We start from the raw sequence: 11,107 nt of genomic DNA, 5'->3' as shown, positions 1-11,107 counted from the left end.
GTAGTAAGTCATTTTTACCTTATCTTCGGCTTAAGTAAAACATCTGTTGGTTACTAAAATTTATTTTGCGAAATAAGCATACGAAACAGCATCTATTTTTATCACATAGGCTGACGCTAAAAATGCAAAAAAATCAAGTTTTTATGTCACACCTAAAGATGATTAATTCATTTGAAAATACTGACAATTAAGTAGTTTAAGATTTTCTTACACAATCTCAGGTCAAACAATGTTATATTGCACATTCATTACGAACAAAAACTTCCTTTAATCTTATAGGTATTTTTTATTTCACATAAAACTGACTAAATCTCAATCTACTATTTAAATAGCTTAATTTTTACTGGGACTAGCGCCGGTGGGTATGCTATCTGGCGGCGGTGTAGTCGGTTGTTTTTCCTTGTTCCAATCTTTCAGTCCTTCTGGCAGAGAGGTGTCTTCATCTAACGAGCCCGTGCCTTCGACAAATTCTTCGTATGTGCTCTTTTCTGGGAAAGGTCTGGGCCCTAAAAGTTCGATCATATCGTCCCTACTTAGAATCTCTTGCTTCAGTAGTCTCTCAGCTACCTTCTCAATGTTTTGTTTATGCTGTGTCAACAATTCGGTGGTGTGTTTATGCGCCGAGTTGATCAAATCACGGACTTCCGAATCTATAAGCTCGGCGGTTTTCTCAGAGTATGGTTTATCAATAACCATCTCGCCAGGTTGCGGCATTTCGAATGAAACATTGCCAACTTTTGCATTCATGCCATAATGTACTATTTGAGCATATGCACTTTGTGTGATCTTTTTTAAGTCGTCCTGAGCGCCTGTCGTGATTCTTCCGAAGAAAATTTCCTCGCTCACTCTTCCTCCAAGAGTCATGCACATTCTATCGAAAAGTTGTTCCTTACTATAAAGATATTGTTCTTTGGGCAAATACTGAGCGTATCCTAGACCTTTTCCTCTAGGGATAATGGATACTTTTAGTAGTGGATCAGCATGCTGCAGGAACCAGCCTGCAACAGCATGGCCTGCCTCGTGATAGGCGACGATCTTCCTTTCGTCTGGTTGAAGAACATTCGATTTCTTTTCCATACCTGCAACAACTCTCTCAATTGCTTGTTCAAAGTTCTTCATATTTATGTCATTGGCCAATTCCCTAGCAGCTATAAGCGCAGCCTCATTGCACACATTAGCTATATCTGCACCAGTGAAACCTGGAATGTAAGAATTACAAAAAATATATTACAAGGATAAACACAAAATTCATATTTTTTTCATACATACGACACAATTCACAAATTTTAATGCTTTTAAGTTCAATTTAATACTACCACATATTCTTGAACTCTGAATACAATAGATATAGGAATAAAAATTATAATTACCGTGTAACGGCCAATCTTAATGTAGATTATTATAAAAAATATTCTTTAAAATTATAGTCATATGCTGATATACATACAGCATGATGTATAGTTATATAATCTATAACATAATTTTCTAAAGTTATTGCCTATTATTCATACTATTATTTATCCTTTCAAGTGTAAGTGATCATTGCATCTTGAGAAATATCATATTCATTGAATACTATAAAACTATGGGATAAGAATAGCAGTAGCTTAAAGAGAGGACTCCATTAGCTAATTTTTAAACTGTGATCTTTGACATAATAGATTAGAATTTATTTGTATATTACCTGGCGTTAAGGCAGCCATCTTACGAGCCAGATTTTCTTTATTCAATGTTGTCTTCAAGGGTGACAAATGGACCTTGAAAATTGAGGCTCTGCCTTTGATGTCAGGAGCAGGGACAAATATTTGCCGGTCAAATCTACCAGGCCTGAGTAGGGCCTTGTCTAGAATATCGACTCTATTTGTAGCAGCCAATACTACAACATTAGCAGTAGTGTTGAAACCATCCATTTCAACCAATAATTGATTAAGGGTGTTCTCTTGCTCAGAATGACCTCCAAAACTTCGTCCACCCCTCTTTCTGCCGATAGCATCAATTTCATCAATGAACAAAATACATGGTGCATGTTTACGGGCCATGGAAAACATGTCTCTAACTCGAGATGGACCAACACCAACAAACATCTCTAAGAATTCTGAACCTGATACAGTTATGAATGGAACGTTGGCCTCACCAGCTGTAGCCTTCGCCAGCAAAGTTTTACCAGTACCTGGCGGCCCTGTCAGTAAAGCTCCCTTGGGAATCTTTGCCCCTAAATCAATGTACTGTTGTGGATTTTTTAAGAAATTAACAAACTCCATAATTTCTATTTTAGCTTCCTCACAACCAGCCACATCTTGGAATTTCACACCAATGTCAGTTGGGTTTATAAGCTTCGCTGTAGACTCCATTACTCCTCCAAAGAGCCCTCCTCCTTTACGGCCGCCACGGCCCATCATATCTGCAGATCTCCTCATCATGTATATTAAAAACCCGATGATTAGTAAAGTTGGCAACATTCCAGTGAGACTAGCAGCTTCCACTTCAGTCTTATAAATTACAGGTACAAAGTTTGGTGGGTCAACGCCGGTCTCTATTTGGGCATTCTCTAGATTCCTCTCAAAGGAATCTACACTGCCGATCGCAAACCATATAACCTTGCCTTCGAGTGATGATCCCGGTTGCATTTTCACTCTCACCCATTTTTTGTTTATGACTTCCAGTTTTTCGACAGTTCCCTTGTTTAAGTACAGGTTGACAAAGTCCCGCCAGCTTATTTCGCGATACCTGAGTTCGAAGTACGCGATCGAAGCGAGTAAGGTTACGACACCCATTGCGCCGAACATCATCCATTTTTCTCTATCCTGGCCTTCGTAACCGCCTCGGCCGCCACCTCTCCCACCACCAGAAGACCCAGTAAACATGTTCATGTTCCATTTGTCCTGTGATGAGCTCGATTTTGGAGGTGTAGGAGAACTTTTAGATGGCGCAGGTGACGCATCGTCTTCCGGCTTTTTAGCTTGTTTCTGACTTGTGCCCGGCTGAAAATACTTCTCAAAGCCTTTTGGTGGCTTTTTGCAGAACTCGTACCATTGGTTCAAGACAGAATCTAAAGCAGGTACACCGACAGGTTGAAGTTTATGTCCATTGAAATGTAATTTCGAAAGCTGCGACTGCGTTAGCCTAAGACCTTTCCACATGCTGTTTCAGTATATTATATGCTCAAAATAAATATTTTTTCAAAATATATTTCGCAATATTGGTATTTATTTCACAATACGTCGACGGGAGCTACATAAGTATCGATAAAAACATGGTTAAAAATATCTGTCAAAATTGATAATCTTGTCAACGAAGATCAATGTGAGTGAAAATTAATAGTGTTGCACAATAAATTATTATTTTAACATCATGGTAAAATTTACAATTAAGTTGATAATATTATATATTCTTAAATTATTATGATTTATGAAATAAATCTTATTGATTTAATCCTAAAATTAATTGTAGTACAAATAAGTTATTGTACAAACTACATGTCTTTGGCCGGTGCTTTCAAAAGTGCGATTTTAGCTCATATTCATTTTATGCCTGACCATCCAGCCAGGATCAGACATCGACACGAATAAATAGAAATAAATATGGAATTTTCACCCAAAATGTAGTAGAATGAGCTCAGGAGGATTTTTATAATTTAGTCAAATCTTCGCTGTATTCGTAAATTTACTTTTAAAGTACGTATGAGTGTCTGTGATAACCTAGTCGTTTTATATTCGATGCCTAACATTACGAGTCGGGGGCTCAAAGCCAGCTTTAAAATAATGTACCTATTAGAAATTATGAGGAAAAGTGAAAATATCAAGATAAAACCTATATGCCTATGGTGAAAACGCCATAAAAGATTTAAATGATTAAAACGTATGTCACTCATATACTAATGTCACCTAGTTTCTGTTTAATAAAACCTTTAATATTCGGTAATTTATCTTATTACAATGCCTAAGAGTTCATAATAGTTCCTAAATAGGTATGCAGTAACTAAATAGTTCATAGTGGTGAACTTTAGCAAATTTCTTCTTTTTTCTGAAAGGAACTTCTTGCCTAAAAGTGGGATAAGAATGAGTTCACCTCTAAAGTCTACACCAAAGAGTATAGTAAGCTATATAGGAAGACTACACTTTTAATAGGTGGCGATCTTATGTACCGAGATTTGCTATGTAAAGGCATTTTTGTTTATTTTAATTACTACTTAAAAACATTGTCAATAGTTGGGAGTTGGGAGTGATAGTTGGGAGACGACCGAAGCGCTTACAAAAATTTAGATTGATTTGCTTATTTATAGGTTACTATCAAATAGTACAGTAGGCAAAATTATGTTAATTTATTCCATAGAGTATTTTTTATATACAGGGTAATTTATTACTACATTATCTGCGGTGCTGCCTATGGAGCCACAGAGTATCTTATAATTTTCAGTATATTTTTGACGTATATGTCGTAAAGTGTTTGTAATAAATAAAACGAGTTGAGCAAGGAATTTCACTTTTATTAATATTGAATCAGTTTTTCGTTACCTTTGAAGGCTTATTTTACCAACTTTATTTTATGGTTATAATATAGTGTAAATAAAAGAAATATGGATGAAAATAAAACTGAGAATAACTTGAACCATGGGAAGAGATCACGACCTTTGTTACTGCAACCGAGTCCGAAGATAGCGAAGGTGTCTGCGTACGCGGCTTCCTCTGCCAAAGGTTTGAAGAAAATATCGCCTACTCCGCCGAAAAAAGCGAAGTTACTTTATGATGATAACGACATACCCGCAGCAGGCACCCCCGTGCCTGACAAGTACGTTCGTAAGGCCGGACCTTACTTATTAGGGCCGAAACTAGGTCCAAGTCCAGTCAAGAGTATTGTTCAGTGTTTAGCGCGGAAGGAGAAGACTGATGATTTTTACCAGATCAAAATTCTAACTCTGAAAAGCGAGGGGCAGGCTGAAACGCAGGATGATCGGCAGGGGAAGATGTTGCTACACACGGAGTACTCGCTGCTGTCTCTATTGAAAGACCAGGATGGGGTGATACACCATCATGGATTTTTCAAGGTAAATTGTTGTGGAACACCATAAATTGATTTGAGTACGATTTTCCTCTCGATCGAGATTGGCATACACCATAGGCCCCTAAATGGCGTATCTTGTCATAGAATGGTCTAGATAATGTGCTTAGTAGCAAGATCTAGAAACAGTCACCGAAGGTTATATGTTGTTGATAAACCTGATGTTATTGTGATGTGTTAATCTATTCTGACCACAGTTTGCCAGCACTACAAAGTAATGAAATTAAACAATGTTTCAATCTTCCCTAATTGGTTCGAGATATCACCAGTTTTGTAAATTATGTCTTATCTAATTAATATAATTGTCTTGTGATTAAACTGTAGAATATTGTGCTTCATGTTATTATGATTTGAGTTAAAAGTGATACAATCCTTTGTGGTTCGACCTTAGAGGCACCACACTACACTTATTTCTGCCTAATAATAGCTGTGCTATTTTCTTGTGGTTTCAAGGTTATGGTAAAGGAGACATACTTAGTCCTAAGGAGTAGTAATAAGTCTGTGGCCGAATCGGGTACACATTTTGAAGGTGGTAGAACCCTTTGTGGTTCGACTCCGGCGGCACCACCGCCACACCTATTTCTACCTAATAACTGCAGTGTTAGGTGCTGCTGTGTTCCGGTTTGAAGGGTGTAGTAAGGGAGAAAGACTTTTCCGAGGCATTCCAGCTTAGTCCTCAGGGGTAGCGGCGCATCTGTGACCGACCTCAGGTAGGAATATCTAATCCTATCTGGGGTTTATTACAGATGTCCATGGGCGGCAGTAGCCACTTACCATCAGGTGGACTGCATGCTCGTCTGCTACTCTTATATTATAAAAAAAAAAAAAACATCTAATCTTGATTACTGATGTCGATGGGAGGCAGTAGCCACTTACCATCTAGTGGATTGCAGGCTTATTTATTTATTTATTTACATGCCAACAGCAACACACAATACATTATATAGTACTTAGAAGTACACTATAGTAGTGTTAATAATAATAAGGCTCGTATGAGTGCCAATTATAGGCATGAACGACGTTTATAATATTAGTTTATATTTTTAATTTGTATGGAACAAAACAAACCATACGAAACAATTATAATGCTGACTGAGCATGGTAATACTGTAACAACCGCAACTGTTGCCCAATAGTTTCGATCAGTTTGCCACTTCTTTGTTATAAAAAATCATAAGACATTTGGTTATAATTTTTTCTAGTACCACTTTCTTGTTGTTAATAATGTTTAGTTTCAGCATCAAAAGACCGCTGGCGTTTTAAATAGAAGTATCAGCACCAAACTGCTAGTCGGCTCTAAAGTTGTTGCATGCTGGTGTAGTCATACAATTTGCTTTGGCAATGCGATTCATTTCTATATTCAGAGTGGACTATCAGTTTTACTCGGACTATACATAAAAGTGTTTTAAAGAGTACATAAAAATAATGAATATTAAAATTAAATTATGCAGCTTAAACAAAATTGTTATGAATATAAATCATAATTTCTTCTGTGATCTACAAAATGTATTATAAACAGGTAGTTTTAAGTTTTTTTAACATACCCACAGTAATATAATACTCTATTCAAATTCTTTTCAGGATCATGCCCTAGAAGAGATGTCAAACCCAAATGGCCCGGGTTCAGTCTACACGGGCCGAGTGAGGCAAAGGCTATTTCTAGTGCTGGACTGTGTCACAGCTCACCAGTTCAGTGAGAAAGCCAGCGAGCTAATAAACTTGCAACAGTATGTCACTAAAGTCAAGAAGGTTCCAGAGAAGGAAGCCATATTGATATTCTATGATATTGTCAGAGTGGTTGCAAATTTGCATAAGGTTTGTTATTTTGTCATACTCCATTTTATTTTGACAATCATTAGTGTCAAAATATCTGAAATATTTGTATAGCTCACATATTAATAACTGATTATTGTAATATAGAGTACATTATACTATTGTAGTATACTCTTTTATGTTGCTTAACTTTTTAATAATAACCTTAAGCCAAGGGAATCCTCAAAATGTTGAAAATGTTGAAAAAGATTTGAATAATGTAGTAATAGAAACAAATTTATCTGACTCTTATGTAAAGTTGATTACAGTTGTTCATGGGTAGCAACAGCCATATACTATTAGGTGGATTGCAGTCATTTGCTAATTCAAAAATGTAAAAAAAAATGATCTAAGATTATTATTTTTCTTTTCCAGAGAAACATAGTACACAGAGATCTGAAGTTAGGTAATATAGTGTTAAACCAAAGGACTGGACGAGTTGTTCTCACCAATTTTTGCTTGGGCACCCACCTCGGCAGTGACAGAGACTTGCTGAAAGATCAACGAGGTATGAATTCTATATATTATTGACAATTGGAATAATGACAGCATTAAAAAAATCATTATTAATCCAAATAAATTAATACAGTGTACAGGGGACAAATTGTCATTCTTTTTTTTCAAGTATGTAATACAGGTCTCTACATATTTCTAGGTAAACAAATTCAAATATCCTTTTCCTTTCGTAATGTAATTTTATGGCCATTTATATGCATAAGTAGGGCAATATGAGTATTTATATCTCTTATACCTTTATATAAGACCTCTGTTGGCATAAGATAATTGTAACTTACTGTGTGTGAAACTTGATAATAGGTAATGATTTATGTAAATATGTACCTAAATGTAAATGAGGAGCACAAAAACCAAATGTACGAGTATACTGCCGACAAACGTGCCTACAGTTTTGGAGGATTATGGCTTAGCACGCGCGCGTTTAATCGCAAGTCTGAAACCGCAAAAAAATATAACACATTGCTTTCTATACAAATGCAAACACTACTAATTTTTTTAGTGACTGTTTTAAAAAACGTGAATTTTTACATTCGATCTTGCTTTCTTTTGTGTCCCATAGAAGAAGTGCGTGCTAAGACTGCTTAGCATAATGGTTGTTCTTTTGTAAGTGTTCTTGCGTGAATGAATGAAAAAAAAAACATGATTTTGGTACAATCTACAATATGATACATACTTTTCGTTACAATACGTTAATACAATGTTGATTCCAGGGTCGCCAGCTTACATATCCCCGGATGTGTTGATGTGCAAGCCATACCTGGGCAAACCTTCCGATATGTGGGCATTGGGCGTGGTCTTATACACCATGCTATATGGCCAGTTCCCATTCTGCGACACCAGTTTGGCACAGCTGTTTAGTAGGATACAGGCTGCTAACTATAATATACCACCGTGAGTACTTTTCAATTTTAGTTATGCTGTTTTAGGACAGATAACTGATAAGGTTATGAAAAGTATTGAATGAGTAGGCAGTACATCTGATGGTAAGTGGCCACTGCCATCCATGGACATGTTATCAAACACAGATGAGTTCTACTTAAGGTTGACCACAGATGTATCAGGACTAAGTTTCTGTTGCTGCTTATCACTGCTATTATGAGACTAAACCTGTGGTGCCTCTCCCTCTAAGTTATCTATTATTATTACTGTCACTTATAACGATTTTAACTATTAAAATTCCAGGGATGGCAACACAGTACAGGTGACTGATAATACAGTGTTTCTCATACAACGACTCTTGGTCAAGGACCCTAAACATCGACTGCTGGCAGAACAGGTAAAGACTTCATGTAAACTACTTTGGATTGCTTTCTAATTGATCTGGAATGTAAAATGTCTCTCCCCTATCGCGCTCTACGAACCAAAACACTACAGTGCTTAACACTACTGACATAAGGCAGAAATAGGAGCAGTGATAAATGCAGTGATAACCTTGTTGTTGAAACTCGTCCTCTCGACCGAGAGATCCGAAGTTCGAGTCTTGGGCACTCTCTGACTTTTCGAAGTTATGTGCGTATTATAAATTAATTATCACGTGCTTTAACGGCGGAGATCTTAAAAAAATGTTCTCGAAGCTATGTGAAGTTTACTAATTCGTACTTGGCCAGCGCGGAGGACTATGGCCTAATCCTTCTCATTCTGAGAGGAGACCCGTGCCCAGCTGTGGGACACTAATGGGTTGACGACGAGGAGCATGTAAAATACAGTGTATTGACAATAAATTATATAAACAATTAATTTCTAGGTCCTTGACCAACTGTCAACCATCATAGCGAGCTACGTGATTATCCCCAACCCACCAGAAGACCTGCAGGTTGTCCCCGATATAGCACTGGACGAGGATGTTAAAGAGAAGCCAGTGAATCAGTCCTCGATTGAACCAGAAACGAAACCATTCATGGCTATACCGGAGAACACTGGAGAACGGACACCTAATTCAAATGTAAGTTATTAGGGCAATCAAGGTAAGAATATGGCCTACATGTGGACTATTCATGCCATTTCTTTGGGTCCAGTGTTTGAGTTCCTCAAGGGTAAGCTAATAATTTGTTGACGTTATGTGGTATTTGAAATTAATTATTATATCTGAATAAATATAATCTCTTATATTAGTCTAGAGTCTTTAAGTTATGTGCTATGATATGATATAATTGTTTTTTATTTTTCTGAGCTACACTTCTGTTATATAGTGCTGGTAAATGTCCATTGACTATAGGCGGCAGTAACCGTTTTATCTTGAGGTTCATTACATTTCACCATATATCATGCAACATAATAACTTTTAAATCCATCTTCAAATTATTTTTCTATTTCCAGGATGAATTAGGAGTATTCTGCGTATCGTTACCGAACTTCCTCGCGATGAACTTCCCATCGCAGACTCGCGAACAACAGAACAGCGTCCTCGTGCAACCGTCACTCCCTATCGATACATCATCGATATCCTCACCGAACCAACAAAACCAACGCCAGATCACCGTACAAAGGATTGGCAGAGACGCGAGGCCACTCCTACCCTGTGAGATAGCCAGGTACCAACACATGTTCATAACTAACCCACGCACAGATCCGAGGAGGGCAGAGGTACAAAACATTGTCCCGGAAACAAGGCAGGAACGTCCAGAGAATAGCAGGTTACGGAACCTAGCGCAACGGATTCCACGTTTAAACACCGTCAGTCCCACACCAACGGACTTTAGACTCTTACGACCACAAGATAGGGCCTGGGATCCGGACCAATTACAGAGGCTATCCATTCTAGAAATATCCAGAACGACCAACAGGATAATGAACCCTGCTCCGGTGCACACAGTCAATCCAGAAGCTGTCGTCAACAACCCAAGACCACCGGTAGACAATCCTGAACTTGACTATAACTAGATACATAGTAATTTATTATATTCATTCCTGTTTCATCTGTTTGTTACATAATCTTTGTAAATATTACTTATGCTCAATCAATCTTCAAATTATCTTATATAGTTGTCAAATCTTATTAAGGACGAAGTTTTTTTTAATTGGTAAATGTTATAATAATATTCTACCCTCACTAAGGCCCTGTGTTGTGGGTACCATGCACAAACATATTCAAATCCTTAGCAGGTAACCATTGGGGATAGAACTAAGGTGTAGGTTTCAATACCAAAATTCCTCTAGTAAATAATTTTTAACTATTTTATTAGTTCACATCATGGACTTTGGATTTTTTTGGTAATGGCTCTTAGCATACTGATATACCGAGCACACTTTATAACATTCAATAATTATGTTATAATAATTAGATTCTGGCTGTATTTACTACATTTTTCGTTATGTCATGTCGTAGCTGTATTTATAAACGCCCAGAAAAAATATTGTTTCAATACCATTTCTCTTCCCTTTTCTTAATAACACACTCCGACCCAACGATATAAAATATGTCAAAATAAGTAAAAGAAATAGTCCAATAAAAAAATTAAAAAAGTGTACTTTAATTTTTAACCGACTTCAAAAAGGAGGAGGTTATCAATTCGGCCGGTATCTTTTTTTTTTTTTTTTTTTTTTTTTTATAACATGTTATGGCGCATTTATACTGGGGTATTGAACGAGCGTTTTTAATTGTGATGTGATTTTAATTATGAATTTCTAATACTATATAAATTTAGAGAGGCACAATGAGTTTTAATAGTATTGGTCAACTTAAATTAGGCTGGGTACTCACTAATGATGCATAACGATAATC

The 11,107-nt window shown here is 36.8% G+C and overlaps 2 protein-coding genes across 2 annotated transcripts; one reads left to right on the top strand and one right to left on the bottom strand.

The window, feature by feature from the left end:
* Positions 1–46: 46 nt before the first annotated feature.
* On the bottom strand, positions 47–3,301 carry Afg3l2 (AFG3 like matrix AAA peptidase subunit 2). The gene is made up of 2 exons (XM_073077451.1): positions 1,685–3,301; positions 47–1,199 (listed from the first exon to the last, which is right to left on the bottom strand). The coding sequence occupies exons 1-2, from the start codon at positions 3,138–3,140 to the stop codon at positions 334–336; spliced, it is 2,322 nt and encodes a 773-aa protein (XP_072933552.1). The 5' UTR covers positions 3,141–3,301; the 3' UTR covers positions 47–333.
* Positions 3,302–4,393: 1,092 nt separating this feature from the next.
* On the top strand, positions 4,394–10,859 carry LOC140745531 (serine/threonine-protein kinase 40). Its single transcript, XM_073077449.1, has 7 exons — positions 4,394–5,044; positions 6,640–6,873; positions 7,246–7,378; positions 8,097–8,277; positions 8,569–8,662; positions 9,131–9,328; positions 9,703–10,859. The coding sequence occupies exons 1-7, from the start codon at positions 4,577–4,579 to the stop codon at positions 10,264–10,266; spliced, it is 1,872 nt and encodes a 623-aa protein (XP_072933550.1). The 5' UTR covers positions 4,394–4,576; the 3' UTR covers positions 10,267–10,859.
* The last annotated feature ends 248 nt before the right edge of the window (positions 10,860–11,107 follow it).

Source organism: Epargyreus clarus, unplaced genomic scaffold (assembly GCF_041222505.1).
Source record: "Epargyreus clarus isolate Ecla_fem2 unplaced genomic scaffold, WU_Ecla_fem_2.2 ptg000010l, whole genome shotgun sequence".
Lineage (NCBI taxonomy): Eukaryota > Metazoa > Arthropoda > Insecta > Lepidoptera > Hesperiidae > Epargyreus > Epargyreus clarus.
Note: the sequence above shows the minus strand (reverse complement) of the source record. Positions and strands in the feature narration are given on the sequence as shown.